General features: G+C 48.3%; 3 protein-coding genes across 6 annotated transcripts in view; 1 reads left to right on the plus strand and 2 right to left on the minus strand.

Annotated features, from left to right (window-relative positions):
* The window catches only part of TMCO4 (transmembrane and coiled-coil domains 4), a 114,116-nt gene extending 103,429 nt beyond the window's left edge, over nucleotides 1–10,687 (minus strand). For 2 of the 3 annotated variants that reach the window (XR_013841597.1, XM_079986981.1), the window contains exons 1-3: nucleotides 10,418–10,686; nucleotides 3,863–4,050; nucleotides 1,566–1,740 (exon numbers count right to left, since the gene is read on the minus strand). Coding sequence is in view for 2 of the 3 variants with exons in the window: in XM_079986981.1 (XP_079843107.1) it covers nucleotides 1,566–1,740; nucleotides 3,863–4,038 (351 nt within the window). In the remaining variant the exon portion in view is untranslated. Of the gene's footprint in view, nucleotides 1–1,565; nucleotides 1,741–3,862; nucleotides 4,051–10,417 lie in introns of all 3 variants that reach the window. The other variant, XM_079986982.1, reaches the window with a different exon arrangement.
* Nucleotides 10,688–11,800: 1,113 nt separating this feature from the next.
* Nucleotides 11,801–25,260, plus strand: part of LDLRAD2 (low density lipoprotein receptor class A domain containing 2) — a 790,445-nt gene continuing 776,985 nt past the window's right edge. For both annotated transcript variants that reach the window (XM_079987113.1, XM_079987114.1), the window contains exon 1: nucleotides 11,801–12,149. Coding sequence is in view for 1 of the 2 variants with exons in the window: in XM_079987114.1 (XP_079843240.1) it covers nucleotides 11,924–12,149 (226 nt within the window). In the remaining variant the exon portion in view is untranslated. The remainder of the gene's footprint in view (nucleotides 12,150–25,260) is intronic.
* On the minus strand, nucleotides 18,919–22,298 carry RNF186 (ring finger protein 186). The gene has a single exon (XM_079989195.1). The coding sequence runs from the start codon at nucleotides 21,687–21,689 to the stop codon at nucleotides 20,652–20,654; it is 1,038 nt and encodes a 345-aa protein (XP_079845321.1). The 5' UTR covers nucleotides 21,690–22,298; the 3' UTR covers nucleotides 18,919–20,651.

Raw genomic sequence — 25,260 nt, forward strand, 5'->3', positions numbered from 1 at the left:
AACTTCCTTGGCATATCAGTGGCATAGCTGTCAACTTTTCCGTTTTCTTGCGAGGAATCCTATTCAGAATAAGGGAATTTCCCTTTAAAAAAGGGAAACATTAACAGCTATGAATACCGAAAGGATCCATTGAAGGTGGAAAATCTGAAATCTGTGGTGGCTCAGGACGGAACAGCTGCTCAATGGTGCATGCACTAGTTATCTCCAGCTTGGACCACTGCAATGCGCTCTACGTGGGGCAACCTTTGAAGGTGACTCAAAACTGCAATTAATCCAGAATGCGGCAGCTGGACTGGTGAATGGGAGCGGCAGCCGAGACCACATAACACCAGTCTTGAAAGACCTACATTGGCCCCCAGTACATTTCCGAGCACGATTCGAAGTGTTGGTGCTGGCCTTTAAAGTTCTAAACGGCCTTGGTCCAGTATACCTGAAGGAGTGTCTCCACCCCCATCGTTTAGCTCGGACACTAGGGTCCAGCTCCGAGGGCCTTCTGGAGGTTCCCTCACTGCGAGAAGCAAAGTTACAGGGAACCAGGCAGAGGGCCTTCTCAGTAGTGGCACCTGCCCTGTGGAACACCCTCCCATCAGATGTCAAGGAAATAAGAAAATATCTTACTTTTAATAGACACCTGTTTAGGGAAGTTTTTAATGTTTAATGCTCTATTGTTTTTAATATTTGGTTGGTAGCCGCCCAGAGTGGCTGGGGAAACCCAGCCAGGTGGCTGGGGTATAAATAAATCACCATCATCATCATCATCAGAGGGGACTATTCAGAGTAGTTCAGAAACAAGCTAAGCAACCACTTGGCTTATGCATTCTTAGTCTTAAGTTATTTTGGGGAAAGGCCAGCTTTTTCTAACAAGAGGTCAGAAGCTACATTACTAAAAGTTCGCAGATGTCCATCTTGAATAAAATCAACTGCGTACAGCTGGAAAACAAAATATTTTTTTCTTCGCACTTTCTATTTAAAAAGCATAGCAACTTGTCTGTAGATTACTAAAGCGCAAGTAGGTGGAGGATCTGCCCGGAGATCCTTCTGGTTAAGTCAGGCTCAGCAGCAGCAAATTTTTGCCAAAGCATTATAACCTTTTCTCAACTTCTTCACAGTGGGGCTAAGCAGAGAATGTGGATATGGAGATGGGAGTCGAACCTGTTAGGATATAGTTCCATTCCACCTTAAAAGGAACAGGCATGACTGTTGTATGTCACATGCCTGTTTACTTCCAGCACAGGCTTGCTGGGAACTTCCATTTGTATATTGCTTTTGCTTTATCTGCTGTTTGCTTGGACACAAAGGGAAGCAGACATGTTTTTCAACTATGCTGAATAAACGCCTGTAAATAATGCTTACACATGTCTCTGTCTGCCACTTCCGTTGTGAGAAGATTTATTCACTCTGCTGATAGAGCGTGCCAAGTCTCTAAAGGTATCTGAGGATTGTGTCGCTGTTTGATGCTGTTCCAAGGGAGACCAGAGTTCGCCCAGCTGCCGGCCGGTGGCTGGAGCCAGCTGGGGGCCTGCCTGATGTCCCCGTCTCCCTGGCAGTATCCCAACAGAACCTACCTGTGTGATGATGCTGGGGTCGTCTTTCATGAGCGGCTCCTTCAAGAGGATCTGCGCAAAGGTCTCCGTCCCTTCGCCCCCCAGACCACCGACAAACGCCAGCATGGCAGGGAGGACGGCATCTGAAAGCTGCAGCCATTCCACCAGGCTCTCCACAAAACCCGTCCTGTACGGCCTTCAAAACATACACAACAAAGAAGGCCAAAATGGTAAGCAAGCAGGGCCCAACACAAAAGCGACTCTCCACTCCTTCCCTTTCCAACAGCTGGTATTCAGAAACAGCATTGTCTCTGACTGCAGAGCAGAGCAAAAGCCATCCTGGCTAGTAACCATTGATAGACCTCTCGTCCTCCATTAATCTTCTTTTAAACCTTGTTTTCCCCTGCTCTGGAGGGTAGGACTCGAACCAACGGCTTCAAGTTACAAGAGAGGAGATTCCGGCTAGACATCAGGAAGGACTTTCCGACAGCTGGAGCTGTTTGTCAGGTGGAATGGACTCCCTCGGGAGATGGACCCTCCTTCCTCGGAGGTTTATAAGCAGAGGTTGGACGGCCATCTGTCACGGATGTTTCAGTCGAGGTTCCTGCACTGCAAGGATCCCTTCCAACTCTACAATCCTATGATTCATCCAAACTGGTGGCCATCATGTGGGAGGGAGTTCCACAGTTTAACTCTCTGCTGTGTGAGGAAGGGCTTTCTTTCATTTGTCCTGAATCTCCCAACACTGAGCTTCATTGGACGCCCACAGGTTCTTGTCATATGAGAGAGAGGCAGAAAAGCTTCTCTCTAGCCAGTGCTTCTGTGATGCGTATAATTTTACAAACATATATATATAAATTTATTCGTTTTTTAACATACCATTTTCAACAGTAATTAAACATACTTTTACAACTTATTCAATTTTTTGACTTCCATCAGTTCTGTCTGAAAATTTTCCAATCTTAATCTCTTAGTATGCATTTCTTACTTTCCCTTTTACATTTAAAACTCATAACCAATGTTTCTATTCTTTATCTACTTTGCAACACATATATTTCTCCTTACAAAACTTCTTGCAGTCCTACTAGCGTAATTTGTTGGTTACAATTGCTCTTCAAATAGTTCATATACTTCTTCCAATCTTCTGGTCCCAAAGGTTTCGAATCCTTCCTGTCATTTTGTCCAATTCTGCATAGCCCATTAATTTCGTCTGCCATTCTTCTTTCATAATTTTACAAACTTCTATCATGTCGCCTTTTCTCTAAGTAAAAAGCCGCAAGCGACTTTGAGGAAACAACCTTTCCTCAAAGGAGTCGATCCATCTCCTCGATCATTTGAGTTTGTCCTTCTCCAAAGCTCCTTCTCCCCTAATTATTTTTACAACCCTGTGAAAAACGTTAGGTGTGGAGATAACAACGGCCTCAAGTTCACCTTGGAGAGCTTCCTGGCGCATGGGCAGCCAATGCGGTGCCCTCCATTAAGTTGCAGACTACAACTCCCAACAGGGGTGCGGGTGGCGTTGTGGGTTAAACCACAGAGCCTAGGGCTTGCTGATCAGAAGGTCGGCGGTTCGAATCCCCACGACGGGGTGAGCTCCCGTTGCTCGGTCCCTGCTCCTGCCAGCCTAGCAGTTCAAAAGCACCTCAAAGTGCAAGTAGATAAATAGGTACCACTCCGGCGGGAAGGTAAACGGCATTTCCATGCGCTGCTCTGGTTCGCCAGAAGCGGCTTAGTCATGCTGGCCACATGACCCGGAAGCTGTACGCCAGTTCCCTCGGCCAATAAAGCGAGATGAATGCCGCAACCCCAGAGTCGGCCACGACTGGACCTAATGGTCAGGGGTCCCTTTACCTTCAAGCTAGTTTGTATCTGGGACGCGGGTGGTGCTGTGGGTTAAACCACAGAGCCTAGGGCTTGCCGATCAGAAGGTCGGCGGTTCGAATCCCCACGACGGGGTGAGCTCCCGTCGCTCGGTCCCTGCTCCAGCCAACCTAGCAGTTCGAAAGCACGCCAAAGTGCAAGTAGATAAATAGGTACCACTCCGGCGGGAAGGTAAACAGCATTTCCATGCGCTGCTCTGGTTCGCCAGAAGCAGCTTAGTCATGCTGGCCACATGACCCGGAAGCTGTACGCCGGCTCCCTCGGTCAATAAAGCGAGATAAGCGGCGCAACCCTAGAGTCGGCCACGGCTGGACCTAATGGTCAGGGGTCCCTTTACCCTTTACCTTACAACTCCCATCATCCCCCTCCATGCCGTCAGGAGGAACGAGCACAGAACAGAGCAGAACCTGCATTCTCTCCTTCGCTCAAGCGCCTACCTTTCCTCTTCCTCGGGAAACAATGATGCCAAAGAGACGGCGCAGAGGGCCGCATAGGCAAACTTCCCTGGATCGCCCAGCTGCCGGCCCACACATTCAGACACCTCCTCCTTCTCCGGCTGTGGCTGCGCCAATCTTCCCCAGGGCCTCCACCGCTGCTGGCGGTTGGCTGCCATTTTCACCAGCTGCTGCAAAAACCAGAGATATGTACAGGGAATAAACATGCAAGAGAATACACACACACAAACACACGAATATACAGTCGTACCTTGGTTCTTGAATGTAATCCGTTCCAGAAGTCTGTTCGACTTCCGAAAACGTTCAAAAACCAAGGCGTGGCTTCTGATTGGCTGCAGGAACTTCCTGCACTCAAGCAGAAACCACGTCAGATGTTCGGCTTCCAAAAAACGTTCAAAAACCAGAACACTTACTTCCTAGTTTTCGGCATTTAGGAGCCAAAATGTATGAGTACCAAGGCATTCAAGAACCAAGGTACGACTGCACAGTCATACCTTGGGTTACAGATGCTTCAGGTTGTGTTTTTTTGGGTTCCGGACCGCCAAAACCCGGAAGTACCAGAACAGGTTACTTCCGGGTTTCGGCGGTCGCGCATGCGCAGAAGCGCTAAATTGTGCTTTGCGCATGCGCAGAAGCACCGAATCGCAATCCGCGCATGCGCAGACCTGCCGCTGTGGGTTGCTGACGCTGCGGGTTGCAAACATGCATCCCGCATGGATCACATTCACAACCCGAGCGTCCACTGTATCTAAAACTTTTCTCTATCCATGCCATGGATATTAGGCAACCCTAATACATAGAGAGACCTCTACTGGGTCGATGCATTTGAGAAGTTGTGGGCCCCCTTTATGAATGCTAATATTACTGGGATAAAGGTGCTGTTCATCTGTACATCAGATTCATTTTTCAGGGTCTTGCTGGGGGAACCAGAATCTGCCTCAACATAAACCCAACATGCTGTCTGCACTAGGCTGCAGAAGTCTCAAAAAGCGCATCTGTGCTCTAGAACACCTATGGGATTACAGAGCCTGTTTTGTACTACGTTGATTGCTTTAAAGCTGTCAATAAACTTTCTTCCATATAGCTGCAATGGAGAAAACTACGCATTGGCTGACATTTCGATAAGGACATGCCTTTATTACACATATAGTGGAACTGTCAATTCTAAGACAGCCATCGTCACGAGCCTGCCAAATCTGACAATCAAATCACACTAATATTCTTTCTTTATGTGAAGACGACTTTTAATCTCACTGTTTTTCCTTTCATGACCTGGATTTTCTTACTTGATCCAGATGTAACTGTGCTTATTTTAGCTATTTGTTTTGTGTGTGTTCATTTCCATCTGTTGTCATAATTGTTCTCTGTTTTATATACATTATAAAATGAAATTTTAAAAACTCTTCACTACCTCCCCACAAAAAAACCCAATTTTCCTTTAAAAAAAAGAAGACTTGTTCTAGGCCAGATCCTAGATCTCATAATTATAGTAGAGCAGATTTTGATTGAATGTTGGCAGAGGCTTCTTGATGGCTCGAGCATTTTGATGGAACCAGTGACTTTACAGTTTGTCTCACCCTTGGTGGCAGTCTCTGAGCAGAGCGGCCAGTCAGATGTGGCACAGGTTCGTGATCCAATAAATGAAGACTGCAGTGATGTTGGCCCCCTCCCAATCTATGAATTCCAGACAAGATGCTCAGCGGGGTCTTGGCTGACAAGGCAGCATGAAAGCAAAGCATTTTAAAACTGACAGAATGGAACCTACATAGCCCAGCTCAGTCTATCATCTCCTCCTAACAGGGAGTAAGGTTGTTGTTGTTGTTATTAAAGATTATTATTTCTTAGAAATTATACACCACACGGTTGCAAAAAAAAAAAAAAAGGTTTATAAAAACGATAAAACAATAACATTATCAGCAAGAAAAATCAAAAATAATTTAATACTTCCAAAAAGTTAAAGTAAGGTAAAAGGTAAAGGGACCCCTGACCATTAGGTCCAGTTGTGACCAACTCTGGGGTTGCTGCGCTCATCTCGATTTATTGGCCGAGAGAGCCGGCGTACAGCTTCCGGATCATGTGGCCAGAATGACTAAGCCGCTTCTGGCGAACCAGAGCAGCGCATGGAGACGCCGTTTACCTTCCCGCCGGAGTGGTACCTATTTATCTACTTGCACTTGACGTGCTTTCGAACTGCTAGGTGGGCAGGAGCTGGGACCAAGCAACGGGAGCTCACTCTGTTGTGGGGATACGAACCGCCGACCTTCTGATCGGCAAGTCCTAGGCTCTGTGGTTCAACCCACAGCACCACCCGCGTCCCAAAAGTTAAAATAACTGTAGGCTAAAAACTAGCATCAACTTTTTAAACATCTAAAACTCTGGAGAGCCACTGCCAGCCAGTGTAGGCTGTACTGAGCTAGATGGACCCAAAGTCTGCTCAGTTTAAGACAGCATCCTATGTCTTGAGAGAAGGGGCACAGCTTAATGCAGAAGCTCCCAGGTTCTGTCTCCAAGGCTGGGAGAGACTCCTGCCTGAAAGTCTCGAGAGCCGCTGCCAGCCAGTGTAGGCAGTACTGAGCTAGATGGACTGATGGTCTGAGTTTGGATAAGACAGTTTCCGATAAGACAGTCCACTTCCTCTGCCCAGGTATGCCTCCTTTTACAGACCAACCTTCCTGCTTCCTGGAGAGAGGCGACCTTGAGCATCCCACAAGCTCCTGTTTCGTTTATTTTCATTCTCCTCTTTTCTTTTTTAACAACCTCCCAGTTCTTGACATTAGCCTGAAGGACAGCTTTGCGTCCTGATAACGCAAACGTCGCCCACAGTAAAAATTAAAAGGTGTGCCGCAATCTCGCCTGTGTGTACACACACACACACCCCTTTACGGCATCAAATCCAAACAGAGGGAGTATTGTGCAAGGACTTGAGACTGACTTCAATAGCCTGCAAAACTCTGTTCCTCCCCTGCTCTGTATTTTCCTCCTTCTATCGAAATATTTCCAGCGGTATCTGAAACCCTGGGGAGCAGCTGCCAGCAGGTGCAGACAATGCTGAGCTAGATGGACCAGTGGTCTAGCTCCTATGCAATTTGGGGGCCAGAGTTGCCCCCCTGCCTTTCAACCAAGCAAATTATAAACCCTTCGGCCTGTTCATCACATCACCGGAGGGAAATATGTGCAATAGCTAGGAGCTTCCTTGCAGCTGCACTACACATTACTACGGACTAGTCACATCATTTCGATTTTTTAATTTGGAGTTGCGGGGGAGGCAAACGCCAAGTGGTGGCTGGTGCCCATTGGGCAGGTGGCAGGGAGGCTGGAGTTGGCGCCAGAGCCAATGGCAGGTAGAGCAAAAGAATTCTAGTTCTGTCCCCTTCCTCCAGGCAAGCATTATAAAGGCAATATTGAGATTAAAGGCCCTTTTAGCCCCCAGGGAGTGGGCAAATAAAAGTCCCCTACCCCTATTTAGCTGACCCTAGCAACACAAAAAACTGGAAGCTGCCTTATACAGAGCAAGAACGTTGGTCCATCTGGCTCAGTACTGCCTACACTGACTGGCAGCAGCTCGCCAGGGTTTTAAGTAGGGAACATTAACAGACTACTGGGAGATGCTGCCCTAACAACTAAGTTACAGCCTTTCCTAGTTTGTCTTGGAGGGAGTTTTTTGATCACCTGCTTTTGAGGCAGGAGGGTGGCTACAGCAATTGTTGTTGTTGTTGTTTAGGCTGCTCATGTGATTTTGAATTTCTTTAGTGGGGGAGGGATCGGGGCCAGGAGGAAGAGAAGTGAAAGAGGAATGTATACTGTAAAAGGAGGGGAGGAAATCATATAACCTCGTGAAATATGTCCCATGGCTGCTCGTGATTAGCTGTAATAAATCTGTTCCCATCCTTTAAGGCAAGGGTGCCCAAACTTTTTTCAAAGAGGGCCAGATTTGATGAAGTGAACATGCGTGAGGGCCGACCAAAGTTTTAACCCAAACTTTTTTTAGGATTTTACCCCAGGACGTATACTGCCACAGGGGCCAGATTAAATCGGATTAGGCCCCCGAAACGGACTTTGGAAATGCCTGCTTTAAGATTAGCCTCTGGAACTCACTCCCACAGGAAGCGGGGAGGGGGCACCAACTTGGAGCGCTTTGAAGGGTACTGGACAATTTCACGAACCAGAAGCCACCAGTGGCTACTAGCCGCAGTGGCTATGCTCTGCCTCCACGGTCAGAGGCAGCAATGCTAATGCTAATAATAATAATAATAATAATACTTTTTTATTTATACCCCGCCCTTCCCGGTTCAAAAACTGGGCTCAGGGCGGCTAACAACAAATTTAAAACACTTTAAAACATTTAATTATAAAAGCAGCGTAAAATACAGTATAAAAACATGAATAACAATAAAATTAAAAAATCAATTAGATAATCCCCAGGGCTAGGTGGCTGAATTGGTCCTACTTGGGCCAGCGAGGAGGTCAGGGGAGAATTAGCTGTGGGGTCTCAGAGTGGGTGATCTTCATAAAAGGGAAGGGGGAGGGAAGGGAAGGGAAATAAAAGATCAGGCTGAATTCAAATTAAAGGCCAGGCGGAATAGCTCTGTCTTACAGGCCCGACGGAAGGAGGTTAAATCCTGAAGGGCGCTAAATTCTGAACACCAATTGCTGGAAAAAACAGGACGGGAGAGTGCTCTTGCCCTGTTTGCAGGTTTCCCATAATGGGCATCTGGCTGGTCACTGTGAGAACAAGATGCTGGACCAGATGGGCCAATGCCCTGATCCAGCAGGCCCTTCTTATGTTCAGGCACAGCAGAAACTGACAACGCTTTCCTTTCACCTTCAAACGAAATGAAAAAGATACAGGGAGGTGAAGGTGTCTAGACATAAGAAGAAAGGGGGTTAAGCCCCAAGACCAGCTGTGTCAGGATGGGATTGTGCCTGTGGCGTGGACCACAAGAAAGCGTGGACCAGCATCTAGGGCAGACCCTCCAAGTGCCCCTATTTTCCAGGGACGTCCCTGATTTAGAGAAGCTGTCCCGGTTTCTGATTTGATCCTGGAATGTCCCACTTTTCCTTAGGACGTCCCTATTTTCATTGGAGGAATGTTGGAGGGTGAGTTATCCGACCCCATAGCCATCTGAAGGCAATCCTGTATAGGGAAGTTGTTGTATTTTAAAATATTTTTTAATGTTTTTATATGTGTTGGAAGCTGCCAAGTGTGTCGGGTATAAATAGTAAAATTATCATTATTTTCATCGAAGAAATGCTGGAGTGTATGCTAAGGCAGGAAGAGTGGCTGGGGTAACCCAGCTAGATAGGTGCGGTATAAATAATAATAAATTAATAATAATGATGATAATAATAATAATAATTAAGATTGTCTTCTCTGGGGTGCAGCGGTGACGTTCAGAGTAGAGTGGGAGAAACTTACAATTCCCCAAAGGGTAGAACACATCTTAGCTGAAGTTCTAATTACAGGGCTTTAAAATTGTACGTGGGATTTCAGTTATATAGCAGGTAAAAAGGGGTTAGGGGGTGGGGGCTTCTGGGGAATTTATTCTTCATGTGACAATAGCAGTGACTGAAAGAACGCTCCTATTTTCAGCGGTGAAAAGTGTGCAAATACCATCCCCCACCCCCAGTCCATGAATCAGCCATGCCTTCATTTTATTTTTTAAAAGATTTAAGAGGGGCATTGTGTCTGGAGCCATCCGTCTGTCCGTCATGTCCACAACAGAAAACAAAGGGTGGAAATTGAAGGCACTTTCTTGCCGCAGATACCATATGGTGATCAATAGGGACTAGTCACATCGTATTGCTTTTGTTTAATATATGTATAGGGGGGGCACGCGTTGGAAAGAGAAGCTCATGGAGCAACCTGCTGACTTTTGGAGCCTCTTACTATTTATTTTAATTTTATTTATTTACTGAATTTATATACCGCCCTATACCTGGGGGTCTCAGAATAAAATCAAGATACAGTGGTAGCTCTCGATACAAACGGGATCCGTTCCGGAGTCCCGTTCGCATCTAGAGGTAAACGTATCTAGCGATGGCACGTATGCACATGCATGCGTCGCTTTTCGCCGCCTCTGCGCATGCGCGTGGCGTCATTTTGAGCGCATGCGCAAGTGGCGAAACCCGGAAGTAACACGCTACTCGAACGCGCTCAACTTGAAGCGTATTTAACCCGAGGTATGACTGTACAAAACCACAAAACACATAATAAAAATAAAAACAGCAACCCAATAACCCTGTCAGTGGGAACAGGAATGCCTTTGCATTTACACCAGAATGCCCTGAAATTGATGCAAAAAGAGGGGAGCAAAATTACTGTATTTTTTGTTTTTTAAGCCCCACCAAATGCAATTGGTAAATACCATTTGAAACCCACCAGCACTCCCCTAATATTGGGGGGAGGGAAAGTCTGCTACTACTGTACAGTCCAGCAGAAAGCCACGACCCCACCCCTTAATTTTATTTTTTTTAAGGAAGTTTCCCCTCCACCACACCCCGCGTCTAAATCCTCTCCCCTCTGCCTCGAAACCCCACCTGGCCGCCCTCGAGGTGGAAAACGGCCGCATCCGGACTCCCGACTCGTCCCCGCCTTCCCCGCGACGTCCGCCGGCCGAGCGATCACTCCAGTCCGAGGCTTGCAAAAGCCGGTTTAGGCCCCTCGTACGCCGACAGCTGCGCCAGAGCGCTACTCTGAGAGGGCAGTTCCGGCAGGAACACGCGTAAGCGGCAAGCGAGGGAGCGGGAGGCTGCGCAAACTTCGTAGCAGCGGACGGAAGGAGAAAGGCTCTCAAATCTGGACTTGGAAGCGCTGACTTTGCCTTCCGATAGTTTCATTTTTGGGTGGGCGGAGCATGCAAAAAAAGGCAAAAGCCTGCCTCTCATTTCGGGGAAGGGAATTCCAAGAGGGGGTTGCCCAAGATTGCAAGAGTTTGGAAAAGTTTTTTGAAAAATATATTTTAATTGAAGAAACATAAATAAAAATATATTGTAATAAAAATGAATATATATATATTAAAAATAAATATATAAAAATAAAATTATAATAAAAATAAATATATATTTTAATTCATATGTATTTTAATCCGTTATCTGCAGATTCTTTCTTATTGAATGTTTATCTAATGTAATAGTATGTTTTTCAAAAATATAAGCTGCATGGTGAAAATATGCCTTTACATCGATGCATCACTAAAGGTTGTTTAACAGTCCCTATACATGTTTAATGTGCTTACGGAAATTGCCGTTACGTTTCCATACATTAATGGTTTCCATACATCATTAATAAATATAAATATTGCTTTGTAAGTGTTAAATCACAACCTAATCGTGCTTCAGAGTAGGAAAGACTTCTATATTATTTTCCCTTTCTCTCTTCCTCATTTTTTAATTTAAGAAACAAATAATCTATTCTTTTCCTGGGATTTCTTTTTCAAGTTATTGCGTTAACCGGATTCCAAGTAAAAGGTTAAATACTTAGATGACCTCCCCCACCCAATAATAACTGGATAAACTGGGCTCCCTCTTTAAAAACAGCAGTGAGGAACCTTTTTCAATCTGAAAAAGGCCACATTCTCTTCATGGGAAGCTTCCGGGAGGGGTAATAATAATAATAATAATAATAATAATGTATTATTTATACACCAACCATCTGGCAAAGGCAGGCCCAGAAAGACAGGCTTGAGGGGCCTCCATTTGTTTTCTGGGCTTGAAGTTTGGCACAGGATGGTGATCTCGGGAATAACCCACACAGGTCCATAGCTGTCAAGTGTCCCTTATTTGAAGGAACAGTCCCTTATCCCAGTGCTGTGTCCCGCTGCTGTCCCTTATTGATGGATGTCCCTTAAATGTCCCTAATGATGTCCCTTAAATTTCAAAGGAAGCAGCTCCTCTCCCTCCCTCCCTGCCGGCCAGGGCAGAGGGAGGCTCCAACTGTGTTGCTTGGCTGTGTTGCTCACCCAATAAGAAGTCTAAGAATGACTGGGGGGTGGAGCTTGCATGCCTTGTGTGTGGCTAGTTAATGCAAGCTGAGGGGGTTTTTGAATGCTGGACGCCATTTTGTTGCACGTGCTGCTGCAAACTTTGCAGTGCAAAGCCAGGCCGGGGAGCCATCTTAAGTTGAGGCTGCATAGGCCTTGTAGTGCATGTGATTCAGATTCTCTTCAGTTGAACCTCTGGTTACAAAGTTGGTTGGACAGTGTTCTCGAAGCTACCAGCATGAGTTTGACCAGACTGCAGGAGGACAGGAAGACTGGAGTGCCTGGAACAGGTGAGGCTGCAGGTCCCTTATTTTGGCTGCTGATCCCTTATTTTCAAGGCTGCTGGTCCCTTATTTTCAAATCTGTAAGTTGACAGCTATGCACAGGTCTGTCTGTCCTCTAGCCAGCATTGCTCTTCTCTGGCAGACAGATTTCTTTTTTAAAAAATTATCATCCTACCATGGTGAGATGTGTCGCATACATTTCTATTTAAATCACAACCATTATTTTTAATTGTTCACCTGCAAATAAAGGAACGTGTGGAACTTTCTGTGCGAATCTGCCGCCCCCCCCCATGATGTCATTCCTCATTTTCCCAATGCAGAAACAGTCACCTTGCCTATATACCGTATTTTTCTCTCCATAAGATGGACCAGACCATAAGACGCACCTAGTTTTTTTAGAGGAGGAAAACAAGAAAAAAAAAATTCTGAACGAAACAATGGATGAATGATTTTTGTGGTTCATGCTGTGGTCACGGACATGTGATCTGATGGTGAATTTGGGCTGACCCAATGCCAAAATCCTGGTGATCCATGTGGATCCGTGCTTTGTAACCACATTTTTGCACCATTGCAGCCCCACACAACAGTGGATGCGTGATTTTTTTGGTGCAGGCTGTAGCCATGGACATGCTATGTGATCTGACGGTGAATTTGGCGAGACCCAATATAAAAATCCTGAGGATCCATGGGCTTTTACCTCCCCTCTCCCAGGCAGCCTCCGCTAGCCTCCCTTATCTCTTCCGATCCCACCGATCAGCTGTTTCCTTTCAACACTCCCTTCCCTCTTGTTTGCCTTACAGTCTTTTCCTTAGCTGGAGCAGCTTTTTGCTCCTCCTTTCCTTCTAATTTCTCTCCTTATTGCTTTAGTCTTCCTGTTTCCCCCCTTTGCAAGTTTGCTGTCTTTACCTCTCCCCTTCCAGGCAGCCTCCTTTATTTCTAGCGTTCCTTATCTCTCTCCCCCCCCCCCCATCGACAAACGATCAGCGGCTTTGTTTCAACACCCACTTCCCTGTTTAATAAAAAAAAGCATGATCTGCTTTTCGCCCCTGGGCAATTCGGCTCCAGGGACCACGCATTCGCTCCATAAGACGCACAGACATTTCCCCTTATTTTTAGGAAGAAAAAAGTGCATCTTATGGAGCGGAAAATACGGTATGTGGCCCTTCACAGACTCTATGGTCTATGGACCTCACCAAAATCCAAACCAGAAAGGTTTGGGGTGTTATTTTGCATGTAGAAGGTCTTAGGTTCAGTTCCTGACATCTCCATCTGAAACCCTGAAGAGCTGTTGCCAGTCGGTTGCAGGGCGAACCTCATGCGTAGGTGCTGATTGCGGCCCACTGGGCTTCTCCATTTGGCCCTTCCCAAGCCACATACTCCACCCTCCCAGGCCATGCCCCTTTCCAGCCCTGCTTTGCGCCCTCCTCGAGTGTTTATGCCTGGCTGAAAAGTATGTCCTTGAACTCTGACCATGCGTCTCACTTGCCTGGAGGATAAGAGAAGTGTGTGTCAAAACTAAGCTACTGTAAAAGGTAAAGGGACCCCTGACCACTAGGTCAAGTCGTGGCCGGCTCTGGGGTTGCAGCGCTCATCTCGCTTTACTGGCCGAGGGAGCCGGCGTACAGCTTCCGGCTCATGTGGCCAGCATGACTAAGCCATTTCTGGCAAACCAGAGCAGCGCACGGAAACGCTGTTTACCTTCCCGCCAGAGCGGTACCTATTTATCTACTTGCTCTTTGACGTGCTTTTGAACTGCTAGGTTGGCAGAAGCAGGGACTGAGCAACGGGAGCTCACCCCGTCGCGGGGATTCGAACCGCCGACCTTCTGATCGGCAAGTCCTAGGCTCTGTGGTTTAACCCACAGCGCCACCCGCGTCCCTTTAAGCTACTGTATAGAGGTCAAATTTGCATTTGTTGCTTCGTCTACTGCTGGCTATGGCCAGGGCCGTCTTTAGCAGATGCGGCACCGGGGTGCAAATATCTGCCCAGCGTCCCCAATTACCATGGATAGTGGGGATGGGGGCGAAGCTGCACACTGCCAGCCATGGGCGGGGGCGCAACTCTCCCCCATGCCGCTGCGGGAGAGCAATCCCTGCGGAGGCTTGGGAGGCAAGCTGCACGCCCGCCAGCCATATGATTGATAGGGTGCAGCTGGCGGGCATTCAGGTAAAGGGGAGGCCGCCGGCAAAGCCGCGCAGCTCCCCTACTCACTAGGTGCCCCTGAGAGGTCAGCGCCCTGGCCCAACGCACCACTAAACCCTATGGGAAAGACAGCTCTGGCTGTGGCTCTGCCCAAGGCTGGCATGTGGCTTGCAGAAAGTTAAGCCAGCTTTCTGAATCGCTCCTCATAGAATCATAGAGTTGGAAGAGACCACAAGGGCCATCGAGTCCAACCCCCTGCCAAGCAGGAAACACCATCAGAGCACTCCTGACATATGGTTGTCAAGCCTCTGCTTAAAGACCTCCAAAGAAGGAGACTCCACCCCACTGCTTGGCAGCAAATTCCACTGTCGAACAGCTCTTACTGTCAGGAAGTTTAGGTGGAATCTTCTTTCTTGTAGTTTGGATCCATTGCTCCGTGTCCGCTTCTCTGGAGCAGCAGAAAACAACCTTTCTCCCTCCTCTATGTGACATCCTTTTATATATTTGAACATGGCTATCATATCACCCCTTAACCTCCTCTTCTCCAGGCTAAACATGCCCAGCTCCCTTAGCCGTTCCTCATAAGGCATTGTTTTATGATTCCTTGTCCTAGGGAATCAGGTGCTTAACTGATAGTTAGCCCTGTCCCCCCCCCTTTTTTTTTTGACGGAGTAGCAGGTCTTTCCTCCTTTGAAGCCTGCAAAGCTCTGTGAAAATGGCCCCCCTATTGTTCTTAAGATAAACCCATCCTCGCCCACCGGCTGCCAGTCTTCCCTGCCTCTTCAGAAGCTAATCTTCCTATTATTATTATTTTTAGTAAGCTTTGCATTGTGACATATTCCAATTCTTTTTTTCCTCATGCATGTGGGAGGGAGGGATGGTCTGGCCTGTCAATCCCAATTTTCTCTGTTTCTCATTTCCAGGGCCTTATATTCAGCTCCCCACATCTATACAGCAATCCTCATTTTTAAAAAAAATTAAAAAGGAAAAACCTCATGAAAATTTGTCAGCACGAGTGCAATTCCCCCCCCCCCCCCGATGCGATTTTGCTTAATCTACAGCAGCGGTTGCCAAACTTTTCCAGGTCTGTCTGACCCCTCAGTTCCATAAACCTATCCCCAGTCCTCCCTGCCCTACCCTATAAAAAGCATTACAGTGGTACCTCAGGTTACATACGCTTCAGGTTACAGACTCCGCTAACCCAGAAATAGTACCTCGGGTTAAGAACTTTACTTCAGGATGAGAACAGAAATCGTGCTCTGGCGGCGTGGCGGCAAAGGGAGGCCCCATTAGCTAAAGTGGTGCTTCAGGTTAAGAACAGTTTCAGGTTAAGAACGGACCTCTGGAACGAATTAAGTATTTAACCCGAGGTACCACTGTATTAAAGGGACGCAGGTGGCGCTGTGGGTAAAAGCCTCAGCGCCTAGGGCTTGCCGATCGAAAGGTCGGCGGTTCGAATCCCTGCGGCGGGGTGCGCTCCCGTCGTTCGGTCCCAGCGCCTGCCAACCTAGCAGTTCGAAAGCACCTCCGGGTGCAAGTAGATAAATAGGGACCGCTTACAAGCGGGAAGGTAAACGGCGTTTCCGTGTGCGGCTCTGGCTCTGGCTCTGGCTCTGGCCAGAGCAGCGATGTCACGCTGGCCACGTGATCCGGAAGTGTCTCCGGACAGCGCTGGCCCCTGGCCTCTTAAGTGAGATGGGCGCACAACCCCAGAGTCTGTCAAGACTGGCCCGTACGGGCAGGGGTACCTTTACCTTTACCTTTACTACTGTATTTATAATAGTGGTTGGCATGCTCAACTAAGGAAGATAAGGTAAAGGTAAAGGGACCCCTGACCATTAGGTCCAGTCGTGGCCAACTCTGGGGTTGCGACACTCATCTCGCTTTATTGGCCGAGGGAGCCGGCGTACAACTTCCGGGTCATGTGGCCAGCAGGACTAAGCCGCTTCTGGCGACCAGAGCAGCGCACGGAAACGCCGTTTACCTTCCCGCCGGAGCGGTACCTATTTATCTACTTGCACTTTGTGGTTTTGAACTGCTAGGTTGACAGGAGCAGGGACCAAGCAACGGGAGCTCACCCCGTCACGGGGATTCAAACCGCCAACCTTCTGATTGACAAGTCCTAGGCTCTGTGGTTTAACCCACAGCGCCACTCGTGTAAGGAACATAACGGCACCATAAAATTCAAAACAGTGACAATTAATTGCACATTTATTCAAAATCCAATAAAAATATTTAGTTTAATTAATAATTCAATAGAATGAGTGAACTTCATCCAGGGATACCAGCTTTTCAAAGTCTGATGGTCATTCACACCTCCAGTGCGCCCCCCCCCCGTGTCATCTCCTTGCCTCTTAGCACCGCCCCCCATGTAATTCCCCCACCCAGGAGACAGTATTGCCCACTTTGGGAACTATTGATCTACACCTTTTTGCTATGTGAATCCCCTTAATACAGTGCTTTGTGTGTGTTGTTTTCAGTTAAATATGCATTTTATGCATGCTTTACCCCAACACCTGTGTTTTTGTACAAATTACTTGAGGGGAGAACTGCATTGCAAAAAAATCAGAGAAGTGCGAATTTCAAAGGGTGGTTGTGTTTCATTTTGCATATTCTTTTGGAAGGTGCAGATTTGGTAAAGGTAAAAGGTAAAGGTACCCCTGCCCGTACGGGCCAGTCTTGACAGACTCTGGGGTTGTGCGCCCATCTCACTTAAGAGGCCAGGGGCCAGCGCTGTCCGGAGACACTTCCGGGTCACGTGGCCAGCGTGACATCGCTGCTCTGGCAAGCCAGAGCCACACACGGAAACGCCGTTTACCTTCCCGCTGGTAAGCGGTCCCTATTTATCTACTTGCATCCGGAGGTGCTTTCGAACTGCTAGGTTGGCAGGCGCTGGGACCGAGCAGCGGAAGCGCACCCCGCCGCAGGGATTCGAACCGCCAACCTTTCGATCGGCAAGTCCTAGGTGCTGAGGCTTTAACCCACAGCGCCACCTGGTAGGTTCTCCTAAAAGCAAACTTAATCAATCCCTCCCTCCCCCAAATCCTTCTCCTGTTTTGGCCCATGCAAATTGCCAAAGAACAAATCTTCTGCCTTTGAAATCTTGCTCGTCCCGTTCTTGGACCACGGTTCTGGGCTCAGCTACATTGGCAAAGAAAAAGCGCTTCATATGCGTTGTATGTGCATGTAACACCATATGGCGCTGTGGGGTTCCGCTTTTGCCAACCTGATTTCTCGTACAAAGTTTACAACGCATTTAACTGAAATGCTTCTTTGGTGTGTCTAGACCCAGCCTCTGTTTCTGTAAAAGCCCATGTTGCTCCTTCTACGTCGGGGAGAAGAAAAAAGAGAAGTGGGGGAGTTCAGATTTCGTTCTATACAACCCGCCCCCGCCGAAGGCACACCTAGATGGGCTACTGCAATGCACTCAGCATGGGGCTGCCCTTGGAGAACAGGGAAATTAAACTGGTTCAGAAAACAGAGGGCAGATTATTGTTCTGGGTCCCATTTAGAACTCACAAAACCTTGGCTTTAACATAGCTGCACCGGAGGCTGGTTTGTTTCTGAGGATGAGCATCTTGGCGTATTGTGCGCCATGGACCAGATTTGTGACCTGCTGCTTCAAATGTATCATCTAAGCAAGAGCACCCCCAAATCAAAGTACGGTAGGCTCTCTATCTTCCCCGTCCCCGACAGAGTGGGGTTGCAAGTGGTCTCAAGGCCAGATAGGAGAAGCATGCCATGCATTGGAGGAGTCACAAGGCCATATGAATCAGACCACTGGTTCATCTAGTCCAGCCCCCTGCGGGAAACTAAATTCGCTGGAGGAAATGTCTCCAAGCAGCGACTGGGAAGTTGGGTGTGTGTGGACACAGAATGTTTAACAACACATGCCTTGTGGAAGTGGAATGAGAGGTCAGTCTAAGGCAGGTGTGAGGAACGTGTTCAGATGTTGTTGGGCTTCAGGCACCTCCAGTTTTTCGTGCATCTAGCAAAATTTCAGCCGGCGCAATTGAAGTGGATTGAAGTACGCTGTCATTCTGGTGCAAGAAACCCATCTTTTATAAAATGAGTTGTCTGCTGTAAGGAAAGTGACCGAGAAATGCATTGGAAAGTGTGGGACGAGCGAAGGTTTAATAGCCTCTCCACAAGCAAAGGGAAACAAATGCAATCTAATATCTGCATAAGCTTTGGTGTAAGCAAATCAGAATGACTGTTGAATAAGCAGCTCACCTGGAGGAGCTTGACAACGCCTGTCTTTGTCCCTGGGGCAGATGGGAGTTGTAGTCCAATATTTGGGGAGGGCGCAAATAAAGGAAGCTGGGGATATTATTAGGTGGGCTGTGATAGCTAATGGGAATGCATTGCCCGTCGCTGATAAGCAAGCAGGGAGTCCCCCACGATACTGAGCCTTCACTCAGTGGCAGGGCAGTTTATATAAGGCCTCTGGCCAATCAGAGGTTCCCACGACTCAGCCAGTCAGGTTTCTGGAAATGGTGACAAAGAGTTAGCTGCAATTCCTGAACAGTAGGCAGTTGAGGACCACTGAACACAGTTGATGTATGTGCACCAGATCAGGCTGTTAAGTGTAATGGACTCAGCAGAGAAAAGGTCCTTTGAACCTTGATTGCCAACTGACCAGAAATAAAAGCTGCCCTGTAGTGCTCTTGCGCCTTTAACAGAAGCTTAGCCTGCAAGAATCAGGTGGTAATTTTCATTGCAGTGTGGAAATTAAGCAATTGTCGGTTAGGTTGAGGATCATGCCGCAGTTAGAGGCATGAGAGCAGTGATAAGCTGTTCCAACAAATATTGTATGCTCTGCCTCTTTTCCCTTCAACAATGTCTGTGTCACAGCCAGAGATCAACACAGATAAAATGCTTTACTTCCATACAGAATGGGCCAGTTTGGTTTCTACTTACTAGTCACTGGGGAGTAACAGCATATTTTGTTGGTGCTGGCAGGTACTTTGTCAGATTTGGAGCAGGGAGAAAGAAACAAAAGGACAGAGAGACAAACTTGCAAGACAAATTGTCTATTTATACATATGAAAACCTATTAAATATATACACTATTTTGTAAAAATGAAAACACAGTACATTTTGATAATACTGAGTGTTTCAACTGCCCTTATTTGCAGATACCCGAGTTGTGTTTGTGCTGTATTTACCATCACAGATCTTTTGTTCATCGGCATCTTTGCAGAAATAACAGGCACACAGGAACAAGCCCTTTTGCATTTTGCATTAAATGGTGCCCATAAAGATCCACCCTTACTCTGAGTTAAATGATACCTGGAGGACTGAGCCTTTTCTGGCTTAATCTGTGAATAGGGAACTCCAGCTCCCTTCATCATCCCTGACCACTGGGGCTTGGTGGCCACTGGAGCTGTACAGTTCCCCCTCCCTGCTATAGTCAACCTCTCTCACATAGAAAGCTAGAGGAATCTCAATTTCATCTTGCTGGAAAAGACACTCTTTAAAAACAAACGCCCGACTGCAAGGACAATCAGGGGAATTAAACAGCAGGTAATCTGCATTAAGGGGATCCTAAGAGAAGTCCTGATGGATCCATCCAAGCCAGGGGTGGCTAACCCATGACCTCCAGCTTTTGTTGGGCTCTGTCTCCCATCATCTGCAGTCAACATGGCCAATGGTCACGGGGTGGTGTGAATTTGTGGTCCAGCAATATCCAGAAGACCACAGATGTTCCTCCAACCCTGATCTAGGCCCATCTAGTCCAGCATCCTGTGGTCACAGCAGCCCGTCATATGCCCCTGGAGAAGCAGAACGTGAAAGCAGCAACCTTTGCTATCGGCCTTTCAGCGTTCACAGGTAGACCGTATCTGCGCATGGAGGTTCTACTTAGCAGACATGCTTAACAGCCACTGACCACACTCCATGGAGAGGTCCGACCCCACTTTCTTCAAGCCAGAAGTTTGGTTGCCTTGTAGTGAAACAGAGCCAGATATTCTCTGACAACAACAAATCATTCAGCGAGGCAAGCGGTCTTTGGGTGAAACCACCCAAAACTCAACAGGGAGCTGTGTTTGTGTCTCTCTGTAGGCTCCCGCTGTGGGGCATGCGGGGCTGTGCCTCAACGGGAACAGGCATCAGGGGTTGTGTTAGCAAACTCTCCACCCTCCTCACCCTCTGGTCCAGCGACAGGACGGGCCTCTGCCTGATCTGTACGATGGCCCAAAGAAGGAAGGCCTCTGTGGGTCCTTCTCCCAGCAGATGCCCTGGCACAAGGTCTCCGAGTGAGAAACCTCAACCGCTACGACATTCCCCAAACGCACGGGATCCGTAGATGGGGCCCACGCAATGCTCCCGACCCGCGAACAAGGAAACTACAGCATGGCGGTCTTCTCAAGCAATCGGCGCTGCCTGTCTCTCCTTCCACCTCCAGGGAGACCGCAAGAGATCTGGGCAGCTCCAGCTGGGGTTGCAGCAAAGCAGCACTGACATGATGAGCCCCAGGACCACCACAGAGCACAGCACCCACTTCAACATCCCTGTGTACATGAAGGGGAGGACCAAGACGATAAGAACAGCCACCAGCAGCAGGAGCAGCACCAGCCTCTTGGCCGCTGCCCGGCTTGGTCCCCTGATGGCATCATTCTCAGAGGCGGGGTTGCCCTCAGCCAGGCCGGTGCCAGGAGGGTCTGGTGGACAGGGGACCTCGGCGTCCAGGCCGGGGCTGCCCAGCCGGTCCACCACGTCCTCCTTGTCGTGAAGGCTGCAGATCAGGCCTCCGAAAACGACGGTGGCCTTCCGGCAGAGCGGGCAGCTGACGACCCAGGTGTGGTCTTCGTTCCGCAGGATGAGCTTCAAACAGACGGCACAGAAGACGTGCTGGCAGGCCAGGACTTTGGGCAGGCGGCAGGCGCTGTACCGGTTGAAGCAGATGAGGCAATCCATCTCGGCCAGTGAGACTTTGGAGGGGTGCGGATGGCACAGGTCGGCCACCGGCGACACAGAAGTCTCCGTCAAAGCGGGCGGCTCCAAGGGTGCTGAAGGCACCGGTTCTGGAGTGCCTAACTGGGCAGCATCTGGATCAGTGCCTTCTGCGGCAGGGGAACAGCAACCCATGCCCTCTTCTGTAGGATCAGCCTCATCTAATGGACAAGCATCCTCTTGCTGTACTGGGCCTTTGGATTTCTCCGGCATGTCCATTTCCGCAGCGTCGCCTTCTGCCATCCCCAGCTGCCCTGTCTCCCTGCCTGGAGAGACAGTTTCGCTCTCAGTATGTAAGTGATCCCCGGAGTCTTCCATAGGAGACAATGGCGGCCGCAGCGACAGCACAGCAGCCCCCTTCAGACTGCATGTGTGCATTTGGAAGCTCCTTTTATAAAGGCGCTTTGTCCGGCCAACACAGAGCGAAGGCTTTGTTTGCTCTCCGAACATCCCGCTTGCTCCGGGAAAGGCAGTGACGTCGTGGTGGTTGTCATTTAAAAAACCAAAAAACCAAGGCAGGGATAGGCGTTAATCAGTAACTCCAACGGTCACAGGGTTTTATGATGCCTGATAACATAAGCTGGAGAATTCTTGCCCTAAAGAGCAAAAGTTTTTTGTTTGTTTTTTAAACGGAGATCTAAAACATAAGGAGGACGCTTGAGGGTTTTTTTTTCAGAGAAGGTTTAGCCAGCATTCAGAATCACACAAGCACAGAGTTGAAAGCATTGTCTAGTCCAACTCTATGGGAGCGGGTGGCGCTATGGTCTAAAACACTGAGCCTCTTGGGCTTGCTGATCGGAAGGTTGGCAGTTCGAATCCCTGTGACGGGGTGAGCTCCCGTTGCTCTGTCCCAGCTCCTGCCAACCTAGCAGTTTGAAAGCATGCCAGTGCAAGCAGATAAATAGGTACCACTGTGGCGGGAAGCTAAATGGCCTTTCCATGCTCTCCGGTTTCCATCATGGTGTTCCGTTGCACCAAAAGCGGTTTAGTCCTGCTGGCCACATGGCCCAGAAAGCTGTCTGTGGACAAACACCGGCTCCCTCGGCTTGAAAGTGAGATGAGCGCCGCTACCCCAGAGTCGTCTTTGACTGGACTTAACCACCCTTTAGCGGGACGCAGGTGGCGCTGTGGGTTAAAGCCTCAGCGCCTAGGGCTTGCCGATCGAAAGGTCGGCGGTTCGAATCCCTGCGGCGGGGTGCGCTCCCGCTGCTCGGTCCCAGCGCCTGCCAACCTAGCAGTTCGAAAGCACCTCCGGGTGCAAGTAGATAAATAGGGACCGCTTACCAGCGGGAAGGTAAACGGCGTTTCCGTGTGCGGCTCTGGCTCTGGCCAGAGCAGCGATGTCACGCTGGCCACGTGACCCGGAAGTGTCTCCGGACAGCGCTGGCCCCTGGCCTCTTAAGTGAGATGGGCGCACAACCCCAGAGTCTGTCAAGACTGGCCCATACGGGCAGGGGTACCTTTACCTTTACCTTTAACCACCCTTTACCTTTACATTTACCTAGTCCAATTTTAAGCTGCAGTGCAGTGATTACAGATAAAGAATCCCTGGCTGATGGGCATCCAAGCTCTGTTGAAAAGTCCACCACCTTCTGAAGGAGTCTGTTCCACTGTCAAACAGCATGTGCTGCCAGAAATGTATTCCTAATGTTTAGTTGGAATCTCTTGTCATATGAATCAATTGGTTCAAGTTCTAGCCTCAGGAGCAGCAGAAAACAAGCTTGCTCCATCTTCCATGTGACGGCCCTTTAGATATGTGAAGATGGCTATCATATGGAGATAGCCTCCATAAGATAGCCATCTTCACATATCTAAGTCTCCTCTTCTTTCTCCAGGCTAAACATACCCAGCTCCCTCAACTGTTTTTCATAAGCCTTAGTTTCCGGACCCTTGACCCTCTTGGTCGCATATTCCAGCTTGTCGATATTCTTCTTAAATTGTGGCGCCTACAACTGGACACAGTATTCCAGGTGTCGTCTGACAAAGGCAGAATACAGTGGTCCTCTTACTTCCCTAAATGTAGTTGTTGTTTAGTCGTTTAGTCGTGTCCGACTCTTCGTGACCCCATGGACCAGAGCACGCCAGGCACTCCTGTCTTCCATTGCCTCCTACAGTTTGGTCAAACTCATGCTGGTAGCTTCGAGAACACTGCCCAACCATCTCGTCCTCTGTCGTCCCCTTCTCCTTGTGCCCTCAATCTTTCCCAACATCAGGGTCTTTTCCAGGGAGTCTTCTCTTCTCATGAGGTGGCCAAAGTATTGGAGCCTCAGCTTCAGGATCTGTCCTCCCAGGGAGCACTCAGGGCTGATTTCCTTAAGAATGGATAGGTTTGATCTTCTCGCAGTCCATGGGTCTCCTCCAGACCATAATTCAAAAGCATCAATTCTTTGGCGATCAGCCTTCTTTATGGTCCAGCTCTCACTTCCATACATCACTACTGGGAAAACCATAGCTTTAACTATACGGACCTTTCCCTAAATGTATCCAGACGCTAAATGTCTGTTGATGCAGCCTAGGATTTCATCACCTTTTTGTTGTTGTTGCTGCATCACTGTTGACTCCTGTTAAGCTTCTGGTCTACCTAGAAAATAAAATAACTCCATGCAAACAAGAAGCAATTTCAGAGACTCATGCGTGTTTTGAGGGACCCATCACACACAAAAACAAACAAGCAGAGCTGAAAATTCCACACAGACTCCAAATGTGACCTGAAATGACCGGCTCCCTCCAGATATTCCAAACATCTGCATATTTTAGTTGCGCATTCCAGCGTTTAGGGATGCTTTAAGGAAATCATCAAGTCTTGCCAATGACTTGAAGGCAATGTCTAAAAATAACCCAAAGTTTCACAGAAACACCTTTGTGTAGGCGTGTTTTGTTTTCGATTAAAAGAAAAAGCCTTGCAGCGTTCTAAATTGGGGATGGTTGGGAAAACAAAAATCAAAGATACGGGGGTGGGGGAATACAGGGTGTGAAGGGGATTGTATTCAAATGCCAATACAGTGGTACCTTGGGTTACAGACGCTTCAGGTTACAGACTTCGCTAACCCAGAAATATTACCTCGGGTTAAGAACTTTGCTTCAGGATGAGAACAGAAATTGCGCGGCTGCAGTGGGAGGCCCTATTAGCTAAAGTGATGCTTCAGGTTAAGAACAGTTTCAGGTTAAGAACGGACCTCCGGAACAAATTAAGTACATAACCAGAAGTACCACTGTAGAAGACAGCTTCGGGTTTCTTTGCAAACTACTTTAGGCTCAGAGAATCTGCGCGGGGAATTCCTGCAGCGGCAAGAAAAGAAACCCTGCCTAATAAAGCTTCTCCAACCCGGTGCCCTCTAGATTTTGGGGGCTGCAATTCCCATCGTCACCCCTGAGCATCGGCCATGTTGACTGGGATTGCTGGGAACAGGAGGCCAATATCATCCCCAAAGCAGACCGTCGCTTGCCATTAAAGCCCCCAGCTAACTCCATCATAACTCTGCCATCCTTCAATGCAGGGATCATAGAACGGAGAACCTGTGGCCCTCTAGATGTTGTGGGGCTCCCATCATCATCCCTAACCACTGGCCCTGCTGGCTGGGGCTGATGGGGGTCAAATTCTGACATCATCCAGGGGACACTAGGATAGGGAAGGCTGGCTTTAGGTATCAAAGAATCATGGAATCTTAGAATCCTGCCCCCTGTAATGCAGGAATCTCAGCTAAAATATCATTGTCAGTGGACTCCCACAAAGAAAAGGCGGGTGCAAAGGTGATCAATTCATCTTCTGTTTCCAAATCTGGAGCAATTTTGCCTGCAAATTCACCCACAACGGGACCATGTGAGACCAAGACTCAAATCGTTGTGCATTCGTACATTGGTTTTCAAACAGAATTCGTTCCGGAAGTCCGTTTGACTTCCGAAACGTTCGGAAACCAAGGTGCAGCTTCTGCTTGGCTGCAGGAGCGTCCTGCAGCCAATCAGAAGCTGCAGAAGCCACACCGGACGTTCGGCTTCCGAGGCAAAGTTCGCAAACCCGGAA

The sequence above is a fragment of the Podarcis cretensis genome (genome assembly GCF_951804945.1).
Source record: "Podarcis cretensis genome assembly, chromosome: 8".
NCBI classification, from domain to species: Eukaryota; Metazoa; Chordata; class Lepidosauria; order Squamata; family Lacertidae; genus Podarcis; species Podarcis cretensis.

Coding starts and splice junctions, on each gene's coding strand:
- RNF186 (XM_079989195.1), bottom strand. CDS start 21,689: ATGTTCGGAGAGCAAACAAAGCCTTCGCTCTGTGTTGGCCGGACAAAG.